The sequence below is a fragment of the Trichoplusia ni genome, chromosome 1 (genome assembly GCF_003590095.1).
Source record: "Trichoplusia ni isolate ovarian cell line Hi5 chromosome 1, tn1, whole genome shotgun sequence".
In the NCBI taxonomy this organism is placed as follows: Eukaryota; Metazoa; Arthropoda; class Insecta; order Lepidoptera; family Noctuidae; genus Trichoplusia; species Trichoplusia ni.
Window position 1 is genome coordinate 20,575,044 of NC_039478.1, and position 22,346 is coordinate 20,597,389.

General features: G+C 34.0%; 1 protein-coding gene across 2 annotated transcripts in view; it reads left to right on the forward strand.

Annotated features, from left to right (window-relative positions):
• The window catches only part of LOC113498768 (neuropeptide F receptor), a 68,557-nt gene that overhangs the window by 20,864 nt on the left and 25,347 nt on the right, over positions 1-22,346 (forward strand). The window contains exon 2 of one of the 2 annotated variants that reach the window (XM_026878914.1): positions 989-1,021. The exons of the other annotated variant lie outside the window; for it this stretch is intronic. Within the exon in view, the coding sequence (XP_026734715.1) occupies positions 989-1,021 (33 nt within the window). The remainder of the gene's footprint in view (positions 1-988; positions 1,022-22,346) is intronic. 2 annotated transcript variants of the gene reach the window in all.

Here is a 22,346-nt window from a genome sequence, read left to right on the forward strand (position 1 = left end):
GTTTACCTGTGTACCGGTACCGCAAAGCTGGCAATATGAAGGATTAAAATAGCTGAGCCCTTACGACCTTTTAAAGGTTAAATTGGAAAGTTCAAAATGAAATCTGAAACAGTTATTAAATGGAGTAAGCTGTAATTGATTGTTTTGTTTTGGATTTACTCAAAGATTAAAAACAGAACCATGTTTCTGAAGCTCCGCTGTCTGTTTGTCTGGCTGTCATCACTCTTTATCTCATGAATCGTGATAGCTATACAGCATTTTTTTTAAAGCGGTTTTTATGTTGCCCCTAAAAAAATTGAAGAAATTAGGTTAAGTAACTATTGATACCTTCATAAATTTGTTGGTAGACTCTGACTAAGTAGACCCTAAAATTTATTTGTCAGAAAATCGTTTTGTACCTTTTATGTTTCCTTAAGCCTATGTGTTGCGAATCCGACTTACACTTACCCGATGACTACCAGGCCAGTAGATGTACAGATTAAATTGATAATTATAAAGATAATTACAAAACCAAACATTGAAAACCAAAAGGGAATTTTAATTTCAGTCACGACACGCAAACCTTTTGTTCCTATTGTTTCAACATTTTTAAAGAATTACAATGCGTTTCGTTCGTTGATTATACAGGATAAAAGTATTTCGAAAGCTTCAGAACTAATTTAGACTGGACTCATGGCTTTCGAATTTGAACTTCAAAAGAATAAATTACCTTCAGTATTATTGAAATTCAGGTATTTTAATTCTGTTTGTCAGGTCAATATTAGTTTTAAGGTAATAATGATTCTAGGGTATTTCTGAAATTAAATTACAATATTTTGTGGAGCTTGTGGCTAAGCTACAATTGTAGGTTGATCAATCACAGGTTTAGCTACGCCTGATGGGGTTGGTCCGTAAATTATAGTTTGCGTTAGCAAGAAAAAATATTAAATAAAATTTTAGTTTAATTATTGTTGATGAGCATTAAATAATATTTTGTTTTTTGTTTCAGCCCCAGAACAGGATGGATAATAATTCATTTGAGGTATGTTTTAGCATAAAATTATGAACTTTAATAATTATTTTTGCTTATACGAGTATTATCGAACGACTGTATACGATGTGCAAAAAGACAAACAGACAATTTAACACTTCAGTTATGAGGAAGCCTCTTGTCGCGAAGGGAGTGAAATGTGCCGATTTTATTGGTTTGCATTGCAATTGCGATTGCTGTGCATTGCTGCGCACTAAATAAATGCGGGAGACGTTGCAAAGCAGTTTAGGTTAAGTATAGGTTTCGAGTTTGGATATTTGGTACGTGTTATAAGGATTTTATCTATTATAGCCTTGATCAAAAGCGCTGAAAGTCTTATTTCTGAGTTTTCCTAATATCGGCAACGATTATAAAAATATCACTTGGCTAGTGCCACAAACATTTTATTTAGTTTAAAATCATAACATTTAAACAAACACTCATGAAAACAAGTAGCGCCACTTAAAATACTTACATATAATATCTTGTTAGCTGTCAATACATTTATCTGTAGTGCATGTTACATAAAGCGATAGGAGTAACCTCACTGGCATGTTGTGATAGCCGCGAATTCGCTGTTGCTATGAGCTGGTTGTATTACACACTGACTGCTACCGTGAAACGGGGTGAATGGATTTGGAGGGGTAAATAGAGACGGTTGTTGGTAGTTTGGAAATGCTTTTTAGGATAAACAGTTAGATTAGGTATAACGATTGTTTACTGTATGTAAAAACTTGTTGTCCCCGAATGTTCTTTGACTCTATATTTTTTAAAGAATAAAAAAGAGTATGAAAAAAAGAATTGTCCCATTCTCAGACCTAACCAATGTGCACACAAAATTTCATGAGATTTGGTCAAGCCATTTCGGAAGACTTTATCTGCAAATACCGTGACACGAGAATTTATCTCTCCCAAGTAGAATGTAGAGATATTGAAGTCAGCTTCGAGTCTGACTGGATGTAGATCAGTTCCAATGTTTTACAAAAATTGCTTTCTATCTCACCTCCTCAACCCTGTAACTTGGGCAACACGATACTCCTCGACTGATTGCAACATAATCCAGCTTCTAACTACCCGTAACGACTGTTAAAGACATAATAACATTGATTTCTTCATAATTGATAATTAGTATAGTATCCTAATGTACTGGTAATTTTCTAAACCTGGTATACAAAGAACACCTGAAAACACAAACAAATTTCTTCACACACAAACATTGGTCCCTCGAAGGTTAACGCAGTGCTACCAGCTCGTGAATATCGGAAAATAATCCCATTTGCCAAATAGGATGGTATTTTTATATACGGTCGGTAAACAAGTATACACAAGTTGGTTACGCAATGGGTAGGGTTAGCATGGACGTAAGGGGTGTGTGTTTCACGCTCGCTTTGAAAACTGATTCGTCTAGACATTGTTCGGATAAAACGTTTATAAAAACAGGAGTGTTTTAAGGCTTCATTGATTCGGCTGATTTCGCCGTCGATGTCGCATTGAAATTAGATTTACTATGAGTTCTAGTGAGCATGTACTATTCACGTTTTTTTTTATCTTTCGATTTGTTTGTATTCGATTTCGATTCACTTTTCCCGCCTTTTTAAATCTTTTGGTTGTGAAATTACTACACTCAATTGTACCTTAGGGTGCGACCCTGGTGATTTTTACCGTTTCTAGTAACCTGCATCAGGTATCAATCTCTCATATTAAGATACTTATTATGTAAGACCTAGTATATAGAAATGAAACGCTAGTATTGTTAAGACGAGATAGCGTACGACAGTGCTTATAGCAGCGTCTTTTTTACACAACGGAATATATATTGCTTTAGACCAAAATCAAAAATCAAAATCAAAATTCATTTATTCAAATTAGGGTACTAAGTAGCACTTTTTGAAGGTCAGGTTACATTGGACAGCACCCAGTTTCGCCCACCCATCACCGCTTCCTAAGTGCTTAGACCCTGCTAGCAAACGTGTTCTTAACCAATATTTGCCAACCAATTACGTAATGATAACTTATTCTATGCGAATCTTTCTCGCAAAAGTTATCGCCATTAATACATTATTTAATACACTACCAGAATAAAAAGTAATGGAGTTTTTCACGGTAAAAAATCCCCCCTATCACAAGAATCTATACGCAACGATATATTTTCCCCTATATTTTATCTTCTTAGGGGCAAGACCATTAACTCTTAAGGAAACATCACTAAGATACAACAAAGATATGTTTTTATTGCACATAAAACCGGCAGTAATTCAATAATGGACCCTTAAGACGTTCACAGAATAATAATTGAGAAACTGTACTTATAAAATGTACGCAGTCGCCTCATGTTGGCCTTTTCAGCTAAAGTTTCAAGAATACAGGCTCTAACTTTAGGCACGTAGTAAGGATGAATTTCAAAGTAATGTTATACTTTTTGTATGAATTTCTGAAAGTCTGGTCAATTTAATGTGTTGCAGCTAGTGACAATTTCGATTCAATTTCCAAAAGAAAATGTGATAAAAATGGTAAAGTTTTATATTTCGACAGGTGATATTTTGGCTTTTTAGAAACTAGCGATTTCTTTTGGTTTTGATGTAGCGTTAGACTCCATCGTGATGCAAACCATCTGTGATTTAGCCTAATATAAATAGTACGTAAAGTTTAATAACTTTAGTGAGGCGCATGCAGAATCATTTAATAAACAACGGATTATGGAACGAAATCAATTAAACTCACTCGCTCGCCGCCGCCGCCGCGGCAACTCATGATTAAGGACTTCAGTCGGGACCGAGCTATCGAGAAATCCCGATAAATATGCGAGTGCATACCGTTGTTCAATAAATTATTAAAGTAGATGAGTACTCTCCAAAATAAGTAGTTATTTTTGGTAATTTTCTTAAAGGTTAAGTATAAATAGACATCGCCCAAATTGGGTAACCTTTGACAGTTTTTGAGATTCACCCTTTAATAAGTTTACGAATTTAACGAAACTACGGGTTTCATGCTCAAAAATTCATATATTTTGTATTTCATGACATTTATTCATTCAATCCTTGTTTAGCCCTGGTTTATTTTTATTATTTATTCTTAGTGGTGAAAAAACTATTTCGGTTCGTGGAAGACCACCGTGGGGACAGAACGACAGACAGCGGACCCTTAGTAATAGAGATCGATTTGTTCACTTTGAGTATGACAATCCAAAAAGACAAATCGTTTACACAAACGTGTTCTGAAAACACGAATTTTGTAAAATAGAATCACTAAAGCCAGTAACACATGTTAACGACAAAGCTTATAATTAACCTGACAATACCTAAAGCCCCAAGGCGTATTAAAGGACCGAATGTACTAAATATGATATAGGTTTACCCCCTACTGTGTCCAAAGTTCAAAATGAAATAATATAATAACAGAAACTGGTAATAAAGGCATATAACGTGAACCTTGCTTGACCAGAATAATACGAAAATTGTATTGTTTGACTCAAATTTTATCGCATCATGTGTGTGGTTAGGTTTATTTGAAATGCAAACTCTTTGTGGAACTTTAGAGCAAATATTTGAATAATGTTGAAACCATAAAATAATCATTAAGAACCAAAAGAACTGCCTAACATTGACATTGAAAAGCAGAGAACAAAACTCCTGGTTTTTATTTTAAATGGAAAAATCCTACCTCATTTACTCTGCATGTCCTTTTTGCCATGATCTACAATCATTACCTACTTCCTCCCTCGAGGAGGTGGGTTTCCAATTTGTCCAAGAGGATTCCAAAACCTAACCAAAAACAAAAGGATCTATAAGAATTACCACACAGTTACTACAAATCGCAAAGTTTCGAGGAAATGATGTCCTATCGGGAAAATTAAGCTATTGAAGACATCTTTGACAGAAAATGTAATTATTATCATGGATCCTGATGGAACTAACAATTTGTCACAGAAATCTCACTCTTGACCACTTCACATAAGATTGTAAATAATCTCTTCCCAGACAGTAAAAATGCCTCGGGGTTTCTGATTAAATTTTGTTGTAACTTTTGACCTAAATGTAAATTTATTCCTAGAAAATTTATGTTATTTGATTAGCTCGCGTGTCTCATTTTCATTAGCATACCGAGATTAACAATGATAGCCAGCCTGGATTTTTAACAAAATGTGACCTAAATATTTATTTAAATTAGGTAAAATAAAACTTTTCGTATGTACTAAAGATTAGGTCTGGAATGAAGTGAAAAATTCTTTTCCGTTAACGTTTTTGTTTCGTAATAGTTTTCAAGAATTTTATAGAACGTGAGTTGACATTTTTAGCTTTTTTTTCAAGCTACATTAGATCAGCGACTACTGTTAACAGATTCAGCTACTTACCATATTGAGTCATAGTTTTTAGGGTATGATAATTATAATTAGTTTTACATAGAACTTCCTTTTGCTAATACTAATTATATAGGGCTAAGTTCGCAAGATCAACTGAATTCATTTTGCTTCATAATTTTTTCATTCATAAATTTTCAATCTTGCTACATGAAGAAACAGAAAATATAGACAAACAGAAAAATATGGAGTAAGTAGCTGTTCCTTGAAAAAATATGAAGTAAATTTTATGACTCAGTCTATTTATCTTGACTGCATCTCAAACATTTAGAGTACATTCGAGATGAGGAAAATGTAAATGGAAAACTGTTTTTCTACGAAGATTATTTACTTCTTGTTGTGGCTAACTAACTGATGGATTCATAGAATGGGATGACGAGCATAAGCCATAGAGATCTTTAATCAGACCTTTTGTTTTGTAGGAAAGAGGCGGTGCTCTACATTCCGCGTCCCGATGTCTCGCTTACCCAACCCGCATTTATTTATTTATTGAAGTCATTCTTTTTTCTTCCGGATGGGAAGTTATCCAATGGCATGTTTTTTTAACTCTATGTTACCGCGTCACCAGAATGCTGCAGTTACCCTTTCGGACAGTCTTGGCCCAGCAGACATAGAGCGAGACTCTATGTCTAATGTCCCCAAAGGTTAAAAACTGAACCTTAATACTAAGGCTGTCCGTCTTTTATTAGTATTTGTTGCAGCTATAACAACAACTACGAATAATTTAACATCAAGTTAAGCAATAGTTGGTTCGGTGAAACATTACTTCCACCGAAACCGTGTGTCGTGAGGATCACGCTTGATCGCCTTTTAAAGATAAATCACTTTGAGCGAAAGCGTATTTACTGAATAACACATTAAAAAGAGTCGCAACTTTAGATAAATTTTAATTGGAACTTTTCTGCAAATTGTCAAAGAGATCACAAAAGCATAGATTGACATATTTAAACGATATTTTTTGAGATCCTTGTGTATTCGAAAAGTTAAATTAACTCTGATACTGAATTATTCAAATACAAATATTTTCATAAACAAAGTTAGCCACAAAACAGCCTTTATCAGCAATTCGACTTTACATTTTTTCCTATTTACATTGAAACCCAAAATTGATGACTGCCCGTATATCTCCAAAGGTGAAACAATAGTCTCAACCAGTCGGTATCCAATCACTTAGATCTTTAGGCTACAAAGGGGATTACAGAAAAGTTTATCTCGACGGCTGGTCTAAACGCAAAAGCTATGATACCTTTGTTCGATTGAGTATTACCCAAACATGTTTATCGCTTGCTAGAAATTTACTGCAACATTGCACAAAAACTATATATTTTTTATTACATGACTTATTTCAAATAACGTTCCTGATTATATAAATAACTTAAGAAAATAGATCCGGAAAAAATTGTTCAACTAGAAAGACTTTAATCTATTTAGGGCCTGTTGGTCTAGTAGTTAGTGACCCTGACTGCTATACCGGAGGTCGTCGGTTCAATTCCCACCCAGAACACATGTTTATGTGATAAGCATGATCATTTGTTCTGCGTATGGGTGTAATTTATCTATATTATGTATGTATTTAAAAATATATATGTATGTTTATCAGTTGTCTAGCACTCATAATACAAGCTCTGCTTAGTTTGAAAAAAAAACCATAAACTGTTTTTCTTTTACTTCGAATCTAAGTTTACGTGATGCAGCTTTACGAAAATAATACGACAAAAAAGATGCAATACCAACATAAATCACCAACATGCAACATTAATTATAACTACTGATACTAACAGTCAACATTGGCCCAACAACAACAAAAGCTCTAGCCAATATTGGATCCAAACCGCGATTCACAACTTTGACATTTGAATGAAATAAACATCCATTTATTTGATAGCCACACAAACAACAATTACAACGGATAGAGTTGTTAATTTTAATCGCACAGTAATAAAATACGTTTGGTTGGAACAATGTTACAATTTAAACTACCTTCTACTGGACAGTGCAGTTTGATAACAACGCTTTGATCCGATGATATTTTAATTTATTTTCTATCGTGAAACTCCTAGCAGAGTGGCTGTGTACGAATTTAATCAAATGCCAGCATAATTTAGTCAACTGAACAATTTTTTGCTCAAATTACTACAACGATGGCAAGCCGATCAAGTGCGAGTCAGACTCGCGACACTGAGAATTTTTGATTGATTTGTTTATAAACTATCTATTGACAACCAAAAATATTTTAAAACTGAATGTTTAGCGTGGTTTGTTTCTATATTGCCGTAGTTACCTCATAGTCGCGCCTAAAGAAATTTTACTTCAAAAAAACAACCATCAATTATTATTAAATGATGTAACGGTTTACTCACGCGTATTTACCCGGCGAGTTAGACTCGCGATCCCGCCTCTTGATTAAGGACTCCGGTTGGGTCCGAAACTAGTCGAGCACCCCTGATAGACACGCGTGAGTGAACCGTTACATCATTTAATAATGAATCAGTCTCACGATAGTTATTATAAAAAAAAAAACATTAATTAATTGATCGAATTCGATTTATCTTTTAACTTTCTAGTGACAGACGGATAGACAGCGGAACCTTATGAACATGGTTCTCTCAATCTCTTGTTACCCTTTGCGAATCCCAAAAAGAGATTACGATTTCGCATATTTTCCCGTTTCTGTTACATCCAATGCATAATGACCCTTAGGACGGTTTGTTTAATTTCGTACGAAGCTACGTACTATAGTTATAAAGATTAACATACACATTCTGTATGCAAAAGAGAAGATCCCGTAAATTAAATTTTCCATTTTGCATATTTTCGTGGATGAGTGTTTTAAACACGTTTAAAACAAAGTGAATTTAAAAGGCTTGGTGAATTTGTTTACTTTGTAGTTTGTTTTAGCTAAGGGATACAATTTTGTCGTTCATTCCTTTGGCAACGTTATTGCTAACATAATGGTGTTGTCTGAAAAGGCTTGCGTTATTAAAGTATTTTGAACTTGTTTTACATAGTTTTGGTTTATATTGCTCATTCATTTTAGTAAGGGTATAATTTAAAAGGGTGGTATATTTGATAATGAGAAATGTTAAGTGCATGTTTTATGATAAAACAGGACTTTCTGGTGACGTCTTTCTTCAGTACAATTTTTGATTATTTGTTACATTTAATAAATCTTGACTGAATGAATCTTGATGAATCTTGAGGAGCTCGTGGCTAAGCTATAACCGCATAAGTGATTCGATCACAGGTTAAGCTATGCTTGACGCGGTTGGTCCGTAGATGGGTGACCATCTTTGTCATAACGAGTTCCTCCGTGTTTCGGAAGGCACGTAAAATTGTGGGTCCCGGCTGTTATTCCTACATCTTTGACAGTCGTTACAGGTAGTCAGAAGCTTGAAAAAGTCTGACAACCAGTCTAACCAAGGGGTATCGTGTTGCCCAGGTAGCTGGGTTGAGGAGGTCAGATAGGCAGTCGCTTCTTGTAAAACACTGGTACTTAGCTGAAACCGGTTGGACTGGTAGCCGACCCCAACATAGTTGGGAAAAGGCTAGGCCAATGATGAAGATTTAATAAATCTTGACCTTTAAAGCTGTTTACTTTTAGTACATTTTATTGTAAACAATGCATGTCGTCAAATCGTTTGATTTTTATTATCTCAAGTTTTTAATTTTCTCAATACATAAGTATGCACTTTAACTGTTAGAAATAACGCTAATACTATAAAAAAAATAGGCCTAGACTAAAAACCAATAAAATTCACATATTTTAAAAGTCGTAAGAAAAGAACTCAATAAATATAAATAAATAAATAAATGCGGACAACATCACATACATTGTTCTGAACCCAAAGTAAGTCGTTGAAGCACTTGTGTTATGGAATTCAGATACAACGAAAGTACCACAAACACCCAGACCCGAGACAATGTAGAAATGTTAATTTTTACATTGACCCGACCGGAGATCGAACCCGGGACCTCAGAGCTAGCGACACCTTGAAACCGGTGCGTACGCCACTCGACCACGGATACGACTTCAATAGTATTTTGATGACACCTCGCGAGGATCTCAGACAGTTTTATGTGTGAAGTTCTAATCTTAGCTACGGAAAGAAAACGATCAAAATAACTACAAGAAATAATAAATTAGTAAGTTTATTAGTAGGAAAACAAAGTTTTGCGTTCGTGTATCAACACCTGTGTAATGACTACGAATTGGGTCGGTTCGGTGAAGTATTAATAGTTTCTTAGGGATAGTGAGGTGAGGTCGATTCTATTTTGTTTAATCAATTCAAAATGGTGAGATGAGATGGATTCTTTTAACTTGCTTCTTGATCTAGCGGTTAGTGACCCTGACTGCTATACCGGAGGTCGTGGGTTCGATTCTCATTAAGGACTGATGTTTGTGATGGGTACGGTCATTTTGTTCTATGTCTGGGTGTAATTTATAATAATAATAGGCCTATTGGACAATAATTAGTTGGGTGACAAACAAAGGTTTGTCTCTAGCCTTTTTGTCACGACTCGCTCTTGACCGGTTATCGTTACTGTTTCACTAATTTGTATTGTTGTAAGAACTCTGTAGGAAGTATTAAAATAACGATGAAACCTCTAAAAAATGATACACAGACTATTTAAAAAAATAACTTCATTGACGTGATTTTAATTTTGCTCATTTATAAACAAACGTAAATGAGCAAAACTAATTAATAAAAATTAATACTATTTTCTCCAAGAAAATTTCCCATTTTTCCAAGAGATTCTCTAAAACTAAAACTGAATGAGAAAATTTGAGCGACATAACATTACATTTTCTAAAAAAATATTATCAAATAAATTATGAACTTTATGACTTTGAAGGAAAAAACAAAGTTTATTTATATACTAAATTGCATTTATTAAATAGAATAACAAGTTATTTTTAGTTATAAAAGCGTCATTATAACGTGGGTGTTTGACAAGTCAATGTTTCAGTTACAAGTTCAGTTAAAGATTTTTACAAAAAAATACTATTACTACGACCGTTTGTTCGTCCGATCAGATCATAATAATTTAAAGGTCTACAAATAAAGCTAACGACAAACTATTCTCTGATAAACTTGTGTCTATAGCAGTTTTGCCATCCACGAACTGTTTCTTCTTCTCATTAAAATGATCTATAAACTCTCTACACCCACAAAGACATTAAAAGCCAGATTAGTGGCTTCTATCAATTTCGGAAGACCCCTTATAGTTCTTTTTCAATGGTGGAATTAGATATTACTCGCTCTAGAGTACATGTCTCGCTCAAACAATGACTAGTCTTACTTTAAGATACTTTAAGCCCTCTACAAGAAGCCGGCTATAGAACAGAAGATTCCACAGCACGGATAGCCGAATGGTTGAGGTCACCACTCCAAATTCACTGTGCGCGACGTGTCTCATGTTAGATCCCCTTGAGTTTGGGTGTTTAATCATATGACTTAAATATTCTTGAAACCTCCCGCGACACAACGAAAAAATAAATTACTGGGTGAGTCGTTTAAAAAACATGGTACACACTCCATTTAGTTGATAACCCACAAACGTTCATATTCAAAGTAAATGATGTCTATGTAGCCAAGATTCCAATATAAAATACATTTTTACACCACATTTAAGTCTTGTATAGGTATATTTTTATCAAAATGGCCACTCAATCAAGATGTTATTGCCTAAAAATACGGACGTTGTTGCGTCCTCAATTACACCGAAAAAGAATAAAAGTTTTCAACAAAAAATATTTTTCTCAACATTATTTTTTACTAATATCTGCTCATATTTCAATCGTCACAGTTCCATATGAATGTCATTTTTGTAGTTCCAGGTATATACTGAATATTGGAAATGGTTACAAATTTTTAAATCAAAATGTTTATTACTGTGGGATCATTAAATTTTGTCACGCAATATTACTATTTGTAGCCACATTAGGAAACTAACGTCATTTTATAAAATGTCTTTATCATTATTCACACCGATCACATTTTTTCACGAACAAAACAGTATATTTGTCATTTTTGTTGTTCTTAAATCTTAAGAACAACAAAAAGTAACTGACGAACAAATAATAAAAAATATTCACAACAATTACACTTCGGTGTGATACACGGATTTGTTTTCTCTAACATTCGAACACCGTTTTTACACTTTATTCTCTCCGAATATTTATAGCTGTTATTTGATGTTTTTCACACCAAAAATATGCTACGTTTTTGTACCTTTTCGACAGAGTTCTGAATTCTATTCAGGTCTACCGTGGTTTAGTTTGTTAGTGGTGCATTTTAAATTTAAAAGAACAGTGAACGGAAAAGATTTACAGATCACGATTTGTATGTGAATTCTATTTGTATGCAATGTTTGTGTTTCATGCGTTTCTAAGCTTATGGTTAGATTTTGTTGAAACTTAAGAAGAAGAACGTCTAGTGATATTGCGTCCTTTGTAGAACTTTCTTTTAACTATACTCTGTATTTTTTTGTTCTGCAAAGTGATCTTATAAAATATTTTTAGCGTACAAAACACAACCCGAGACAAGTAACATTTTTTTTAAATTCACGACTGTTATATATAGTAGACTTAATAATATGTTACGTTGATAGTTAAAAGCTTGTGGCTAAAGTATAACTGCATAAGTGAATCGACCACAGGTTAAGCTACGCTTGACGCGCTTGGTCCATGGACCGGTGATCTTTGACGTAACGAGAACCTCCGTGTTTCGGAAGGCACGGCAAATTGTTGAATCCAGTAAATTGTTTCTACCTAGCTGAATCCAGTTGTGTAAGTGTGTGTAATAATGTAATTTAAAATCAAACTTTTAACAATTATTATTAAAATCGCTATAAATTGCTATAGGTATTATGCACACTAATGTTGACACTGACAGAAAAACAACTATTTTTACATCCTCAATATAAAAATACCTCGAAGCTTAATATATTATCTCTATTATGTGTTAAGCATTATCAACATATAATTTTAAGACTATGTTGTGATGTTCAACAGACGCCTCATGTTGTAACAACGAAGCAATTTATTATTCATAAAGTGTAGTGATTAAGAGTCTTAATAAATGATATGTCAGAAAATATCTTGGTTATCCTCATATTAAATCTTGATAGATATGATTTAGGTACTGATTGGGTGTTTTGTTATGAGAACAGCATAGTAAATTGGACCTACAACGTCTTGAAGTCATTTTATTATGTTTGTCGAAGCGTGCGACTGCTCGAGGTCATCACCGCAAACCCACTGGGCGCGACGTGTCGCGGGTTCAATTCCCACATAGGACAAGCTTCTGTGAGATCCACGAATTCTTTGTGAAACCCTCGGCGACCCAAGGATTAAATATCTGAATGCGGGAGTGGTTTAAAAAAAATCACGGCGTTGAGTGAAATCTCTATTCCAAACCCACGCACAACTCAGCTGTCAATCTGAAATGTCAAGTATTTGCTGTTTCTGAATGATTTCGTTGCGGGTTCCAAGACAATCATTTTTTTCTCCTGTGACACATTGAACTTAAGTGTTTCATTGATAAGCGCGTGTGTAGCTTGCTAATCTAGATCGAAAATGTATAGAAGTTTTTGTAACGTTTCAAAACGAACATATTTACTATGGACAAGTTCGTAGTGTCGTTTCGTCCATAAGAAAAATAATTTAAGTATTCACAAACAAGGCAGTCAAAAGTGTCATGGTCCGTGAAGTGGAACGAAGACATTTTATTTTTAAAAACGTCCTTTAGAAAGTGCCCTTTGAAACGGTGTCATTCTGTACCATTTTCAAAAACGATTTAACGTCTTTTGAAATAATATGACTTTTAAACAACGCCATCTAGTACCCAGTGCTCAAACTAAGAAAAGCTTGCAATTGAGCACTGAGAACCGAATGACATACTTTAATGTATACTTATAAATACATACATGTTTTGGATAAATTACACCCAGACACAGTTCAAAGCTAAAATTTTTTTACAATATTCTCTCAAATAAATCAATAATCTAAGCTTGTAATAGGTATAAAATAAAATAGTTCTAAGAATAATATTGTAACATGACCCTAATACGATATAATTCTATATAAATGGTAATTGAGGTTGTAATATTACCTAAGTATGAACATCTGGAACCTGAAGCCTAACCTACCTACCTTAGGGGGCGACAACCTATGACCTCATCTATGTACCAGTACTATGACATCATTACTGTAAACCCTCATTATTATAAAAGGGGTCCATTTAAAAAAATAAAGTTCGCCTTATAACCACCTTGTGTTTACTTACTTCCCCGCGTACCGCTATCAAATCCATTGATATTATATTCTAAATCACACAATAATTTATTCTGGGTAGGAATCAAACCCCCTGTATAGTTGTATAGATGTCAGGGCCACTAACCACTAGACCAAAAGGACCTTAAGAAAAATGTGACTGATCTAAAACAACTTGACAAGTCATTTACCTGTCGTAGACCAAATTTTACAAAACCTTGTGAAGTTCAAATGTGACTGACTCCAGCACTTGATCCTGAGTAAACACTTGAGAAGGACTCTCAGAGGACAACTGGATTTGTGTTTGACAAACGCTACCGACGTCTCAAGTTGTACTGCTTTGAGACGACGAAAATATTCAAACAGACTACTTTATTTCATCAACACGTTGTCTTAAGGTAAATGACATGTATTTTTTTCCATCAAAAATTCCCAAAATCTGTCTTCTTAAATATGCGGATTCTCAGCTGGTTAGTTAAAAGCAAAAATTTTAGTCACACCAAAAATATTTCATACACCAATTTTTGACTGAAATATTTTGAGTAGCTTGGTAACGGTTGCCTCTCCATTTTGAGGGTCCACTGACCCAGTTCGTAAGTAGCGCCTGTGCCTGACGATTTTATAAGTTGTATAGCATAATATTCACGCCTGATATCCTCAGGGTACGGAGAAGCATACTTAAAAGCGAAAGGTCAGCGATGCCGAACGATTGATACAAATATTTGTGAAGTATATGCCTATTTTAGGGACTGAAATCGCGGCTAAGAGCTAAACCCCAATTATTTTGGATCGATAAGTTTTTTGTTTATTTGAAACTGAGAGTAAAAATGTCGAAATCAACCTATTCTATTTTTTAATAACTAAATACATGCATAGTTCTCACTAACAGTCGTAACTATAAATTGTATAATTCAAAAACACCTTGTGCAAAACAAAACATTATTTTGGTCCTCATTTGGCGAAGATAGATAGAATAGAAGAAAAATCTACATCTCAATCCTTTTGCTCTTTCCTACTAATATTTAAAAAGCACAAGTTTCTGTGCATGGGTGTTTGATCCTCCGGATTATTAGTATATATTAAATAACCAGGATTAACACCTAGGATAGTTTTTATTCCTATTCTATGTTCCAGTGGGATCATATATAAAATTTTTGGTACGTTCTGAATAACGCAATTATGTACATGAAAAATTAAAAAAGAAACAAGTACTGATCGTCAATGAAAACCTCAAAGATCTAATAAATATGGAAGCAGATGCTTTGGCCGTCAGTTTTTCAGATCGATTGACCCACTTTGTGAGAGGGACTTAGGTCTGATGGCGGCCAGATGAGTACTTATGAGGTTAAATTGAAGAGCAGCTGACAGGAACGAAGACAGACATGTCGAATTAGTTTTGTTTTAGCGTCGAGCTTTAAGACGGTATTTTTTTGTAAACATTTTTGGACGTTGAAGACGTCCAAAAATGTTAAAAAATCGTTGGTCTGGATTTTGTCAAAACATTGTTTTGAAGGCGATGTAAGATGAGTTGTAACATGTGATAAGTAATGATACGTGTTAATTGAACTAATTTTAAAAACATCATTACTTGTTAAATGTTCTCATACATTTAACATTCCGTTGTCTTCATTAAATATTTTTATTTTTATAATTAGAGATCATCCTCGCTGAAAATTCTTGGGTTAGCTACTATAAAATACTTTTAAGTTCTCAACTAAATCGCTTTTTGACTCAAAATTTTGAAACTTTTGGGCAAGGCTGGACAAGGGGCACTAAAATTCCAAAGCTAAAAAATTCAAACTTCGGCCAAGATTTAATAAACTCCAAACGTTTTGGGAACTCCTCAAAGTTTCAAGGTGTTGCACAAGAGGGTAAATTCAAACTTACTTTGATACATATTTTAGTGCGAAAGTTTTAAATGCGTACTTCAAAATAGCTGTTTATTCCATAACTGTCGAAACTTGTTCTGCGTTTTTTTTATGCATCTTGGAAGATTCACTGCTAAATTTTCTGACAAAAAAATAGGATTAGCTCATAGGATAGTTCGAATCCCGATTTAATATTCCCGTGATTTTTTTTTCGATTCGTAGTCAGTGGGTCCGCGGGCAACAGCTAGTCTTTAATAAACTACTTGTAGCGTGGATGTGGTGTAACGTACACTACAACGTTCTTTATAAAAGTACAAATAATAATTAATAAGTTATTTAAGGAAAATGCTCTATTGTCGACCTATTTAGGATAATATCTCTATCATAATCAAAAACCCTTTGTTTTACGCAGTTCTCAAATTCCTAAACATCACAAACTACAACATTATGAAGTGATGTGGAAATATTCCGTCCCTTTCTTTGTACTCCGACCTTGGTCCCATTTTAGACCCTAAAACGGTATGCGGAACCAAATTATGTAAAGCATGCCTGTAGAAGGAACATGCGGATAACTATTCTCGAAATGTGCTGAGTTGACTTCGTTTGTTCGCCCACGCACGTTCATGAAGCAGAGCTTAAGTGGGTGTGGGCTGGACAATTGGTGTACTAGCATCAAAAATCTGAATAGGTATCCAAAAATAAGTGAACTTGTATGAACAAAATAAACTTTTTGTTGCTCTATTTGAAAACAAAGTATAAGAGACAGTTGAGAAGATATTTTAAATTATTGACATACAGGCATGTGCATAATGCTTTAGAACAAAAAAAAACCGGCCAAGTGCGAGTCGGGCTCGCGCACCGAGGGTTCCGTACAAACCTGCAAGGTTTACAAAGTTCGTTCATTACGACAATCGAGTCATATAAATATATATTTTGTAATGTAACTAAAAATTTAAGGTTTTCGGAATTTTTCATTTATGTGTGCTATAAAACGTTGCTTCATGCCAAATTTCAAGATTCTAATTCGACTGGAAGTACCCTTTAGGTTTTGATTCCCTTGCGAGTACTTGCGAGTTTCAAAATATGCAGCTTAAATTGCTGTTTCTTTTGATTACGTTGACATAGAAGTTTGATTTTGTTACAGCTTAAAGGTATACCTCTACGCGTTTATGAGGAAATAGGTAGTGAGTTTAAAATTATTAACAAAATATATATTATGTGATGTAACTAAAAATTTATGGTTTTCGTAATTTTTCCTTTATCTATGCTATAAGACGTTGCTTCGTACCAAATTTCAAGATTCTGAGTTCACGGGAAGCACCCTGTAGGTTTTGATTCCCTTGCAAGTGTCGAAAATTTGCGGCATAAACGGCTGTATCTTTTGATTGCGTTGGCTTAGAAGTTTTTTTTCACAGCTTCAAGGGGCAGTGGACCTGAGTAATTGATATAAATTTCAGCTTCATACCTCCACGCGTTCCCGAGAAAAAGGGTCTTGACAGACGGACGGACGGAAGGACAGACGGACAACAAAGTGATCCTATAAGGGTTCCGTTTTTTCCTTTTGAGGTACGGAACCCTAAAAACATGAAAGGAAAAGTTCAATATCGAGCATTGGGAATTATGAGTCGAAGAAGGTGATTCTGATGAGGTTACTTCTTCTTAAGACAAGTGGTTCTTTCAGGTAGCTATTTTTCAGTTTAATTATCCAAAAAAAAAACAAAACTTTACCAATTTTCAGGTTCTTCTTTGTCCTTCTTTCTTCTTTTCCACCACGATATTTAATTTGAACCTTTGCCTTTGGCTTTACAGTTCAAAGATAATATAACTAATCTTTCTCTCACATCGTCCTTCATATTATAATGATCTATTTGCTTTAGAAAAATATCAATAGCCTGTATAGTCCAGACAAAAAGGAGTTCTATTACAATTGAGCTAAGATCGAGATGGTACTCTTCAGCCACCAGCACCAATGCATGCAGTTGAAACACTCGACCACAGCTAACGACGCTGATACGCGTGATCGCTACTTGACCTTCTGTTGTTAGATATTACTGTTAGAGGACCGAATAGAGATGAAACAAAAAAAAGTACGTACAAACGACTTTAAATAATAACTTCTGAGACAAACTTGACGGAATTTTTATGGGACCAAATGACAGCTTTTTCGCGTTAAATGAATAATTAACAAAATCAGCCCATCCATATTTTGATATTACGGTAAAAATGAAAATTGATCAGCTACAACATTTCTAAAAATGCAGACCTGTAATTGGCTTTTTGTTAACTTTACTCTGTCTATTCTAATTAAGTTTAAATTGAAGTCTTCCATAATGTTTGAAATGAAAAAAAACTACAAAATCGACAACCTTCAACTTTTTGAAATCGGATAAAAAAAACAAAACCAGTTTGGTTGTTTCTCTGATCGTTTTTACAAGTAGACACAAGGATCGCTTTTGTCAGGATTACTGCGCCGTTACACACTCAATGTGTTTTAAAAGCTTAGCGTTTATTTGAGCACGTGTAGAGGGTGGCTTGTATTTTTGTCTGCATTTGAAATTTTGTATATTTTGTTGGAATGGACTCTTGTACCGTTTTAGTAATTTTTATTACAGAATCTTTATAGTTTGTTTTATGGAATTTGGGAGAATATAGTTTAGCTAGCAAAGTAGTCTAGGTAAAAACATATTAATTAATTTTGAGCATTTTATTGCTACTAGCTCTTAACAGCCTCTTGAAAATAAATAATAAATTTCGTTTTAGTAATTGTAGATTCACTTTTTTAGTGCTTTGAACCCGTCTTCGTTTAAGAACATTTTCTAAAATGAGAAAAGTGTGTCTTAATATTAATTTCTCTATTAAGTGCCGCTTTTCACTATAATGTTTAAAAAATAATTATAGTTTAGTTGCAAATTTTTTTTCGTTCAATCCCTAAACAAAAGTTTATGACGAATAATTACATATTATAATATAATATAATATTGTAAAATGCAATGTCCAACAAACTCGTGCAAAAACAACTGAAAAACAAAGAGATTCTAAACTAAATGGGAAATTGAAGTTTCCAATTAGTTCAAAGTAAATGTTTGAAATCGAGAATGCACCGCGATCGTCACTCAAATGTGAGAAGCTTCGAGAAACGTGACTTAAAGTGACGCCAGTGTACTTAATGCTGATACCACTTTAGACTGGGAATACTGTGGCGTTATTGCGTATCTCGCAAAAGCATGGAGATTGCAATTGGCAGAGAACTTAAATAATGTAATGGTAAACTACAACTATGTATGTAGCCATAGAAAATGTCTGAATAATTCTCTGGTCTTCAAATAAAAACGCGACTGTTTCAATGGCGTGAATGTTGGAGCTGTTTCGTTTTTTTTTTCGAATTAATAAAATATTGAGGAATGTCGATCCCAGCGAGCTCAAAAAAAAAAGGTTTTGGTATGTTCTAGTTTCAAAATAAACGAATAACTTTTGCTGTCCGTGGTTGACTGGTGTCGTGAATCTGTGTGTTGTGAATTTTTGCGACCAGATACGATATTTTATATGACTGTTATAATATTTCCTAATATTGCTATTGCTAAACTTATGTTCAATACGTAATACAACTTCAGGATATTCAAAACGTTTTCCCGCACCTGAAATACTCGTGTTAACGTTATTACGGGAAAGCGATCGGTTATTACCTGAAGTAACGAGAACGGCTTCAGGGTATGCTATAGATACTTTGGTACTTTGTAAATGTTCCGATAAAACGTGTGTGGGGGCCAAACACGGTCATGGCCTTGAGATTGTAGGTATAGGTGCAAGAGTTGCGGGTTCAAAATCAAAATCACGATTTTTTTTTCTTAGATAGGCTAGTTGAAATGATAAAAGCGCTTTTTCAACGTCAAATAAATGGACACACGTTTAGACACTAGGGATTAGTCCACATTTTCCGCCCTTCAACGCTTTCTAAGTGCTCTAGCTGTATTGATGTAACAGCGCACAAAGCATTATTTTTACAATACAAATAGTGAATGAATAATTTGAGTTAGGCTACTAAGTGCCTTTGACGAGGGTCTTTCACATTTTACAGTTTCTGACCCAACGGTAAAAATTAAATCCTATTACAGACGCACAGAGCCAAAGTCAGTAAAGTGACTTTCTTTAGACATAAAAGATTAACTAGAAAAAATATAAAATATTAGTCAATAAAAATTTAAATGGACTGTATACTTTTGTTAACGCAGTAACAGCAAGAAATGAAACAAAGCATTAGGTAATTATCGGTGGGTAAAGACATAATTTGCCAATATTTGTTGAAAATAATGTTTTCCTCGACACTCCGTTGATTGTTATTTTTTGTCTACAAACTAATAGCTTATTGGCTAAACTACGGTTGTGTTTTGTTTTTAGTTTGTTATTTTAGTCCTTAAAGTTTTTAATCCTAAGTGGCTGTTAGTGGATAAAAGCCAAGTTTTGTCATTATTTCGAAAGCAATCAGGAATATAAAATAGAGTGACTAACTTTAGTGGCGTAAATGAAAAAACATAACAGTATTAGTTTATTTTTAGCCAAACAAAAACGTATAAAGTATTCTTCTATAATGGCAGCAATCAATATTTTTTTAAGAGAACGTCCATAAACATCGTTGCGTCAATTAAAAACTACTGATCGAAACTTCCTAAATGAAAAAAAAAATCAACTAAATTTCTTTATGTACTCCAAGTTTCAGAAGTAAGAAAAATAATACGGACGAATTAGGAGCCTACTCCTTTTTGGAGTCAGCAAGAAAGTAAGATCGAGATTAATCTCAATTTATTGTCATTACCATTATTCAGACGGATCCCATATAGCCGTAAGTTAACTTGCACTTGACCGGTTTAAATTCCAGCATTCTGACAAAATTTAGTCGATGTTAAAATGTACTGGGTAAGTCGGTCGCAGAATGAGGGGGTGGCTGGTTCATTGCCAATATTGCATTAAACCTTGAACCTAATGTGTTTACATAAACTTGCTTCGCTATGCGCTTGTTTTTCTCAAGACTTCATGAAGCTTACGGAGTCTAATATTCTATAGTGATTTGAGGAAATTGACTGTATAAAAACACTTTATTAAAAGTGTAGGATTATAACGTATTTTCTTTTATGTTAAAAAATATTGAAGTGTTGTCATTGTATTTTTTTTACCGATATACGTAGAAGGTAAGTTACCGATACTAGAGCACGTCCATTTTTTTATTACTACTCTGCTTATACTCTGTTCTAATACACAGATTTAAAATCACATTAAAAGTGCCATACAGACTGTATCTGAAACACAGATACAGTCTGTATGGTATTTTTTGATGTGCTCTTTGTAGTTAGCCTTAGCGCGGAATTGTCTGCTTCACCGGACTTATTGGCAAGATTACAAACCTCCCCAGTCTATCCTGTTTTATTTCCTTGTGTCTGTTGAAGTTTTTGTCTATTTTCTAATCCCCGACAAACCACAAAACGAATTTCTATAAAATTGTAATATGAAAGTATTTCAAACTCTTAGAACCAACAACCTCTTATGGCAATAATAATCACCCACGTGGTCTGCCCACGAGGTAAACCAAATACTAAATAAAAATAAACTAAAAAGACAAGCACAACACGCGCCCGTTTAAGTGGTAATATAGAACCTCATTTTAAACATTATTGCACCACGTTTTACCTTTTAAAGAAAAACAATATTCTTGTAAGAAAAATTTCTAATGTACGTGAAAAATCTTGTTCAGTTGCATTTTCTTACTCAATAAAAGGTTGTATTGAATAAGATAGCTAAGACAGTCAAAAAGCTTGCAAATTGAAATGATTTTCTTGTGAATATAAGGTGCTTTAACTCGTACGGAAAAAGGACTGATTTTGAAGGAATCAAAAATGTATGTCTAACTTTAGCTTTAGCTTGTTAAATGGTTATTGTACATCCCTGTGTTAGATTTAATGACTTTAATCTATGAATTAAATAACCTTAAATATGTACTATTGGGGAGGCCTATGTCCAGCAGTGGACGATTGTGGTCTGATGATGATGATGATGATGATGAATAAGAAAAATATATCCTTCCGGTTTGACCTCAAAAAACAACGAAAATACCTATATATATTGTCACATTTATTTTTCTTGTAGGATCGAAGCAATGAAAGTTTTATTAACATTCCATATTCTATAAAAAAAAAATATAAAATTCGTAAAGGTAGAGTACCTGTACAGGATTTTATATTGGTTTTGAAAGCAGGTAGGTACGCATAAAAATGTTGTCACAAAATTGAATAAATATTTGAAAAGCAAGGTAAAATATTTTGCATCAATAAAGAAACATGGTAAAACCGGTCAAGTGTGAGTTGGATTCGTGACACTGAAGGCTCTAGTATATAGGTTAAAGAATAACAAATATACCAAAAAAACTGTTAACTTGCTTAACCCTGATCTTAATTATATTTTATTAAGGTGCAATAGAAACCTTTAACCTTATATCTATAACGATTTATGAGAATCTACCATGTGACAGACGGGCAGACAGACAGGCAACGAAGCGTTATTGATAGAGTCCCATTTTAACCTTTTAGGTACGAAAACAGAACAATTTCCGCGTCATAGGCTTAATACAACTACTAATAAACTTAACCAGAAACTTTAACGCATTGAGTTAACTGTTACTGAGATCTGTTTGAAACTAAGACATTACCCACATTAAAGTTACGGCAGTAAACAGTTAACAACTAACTGGAATTACTCACTGACTTACAAAACTCTGACAGTTAACGTGTTTCGAGGTTGATTTAAACTTTAAGCTGACTTAGTTATCTTAAGGTTCATTCCTCTAAACAC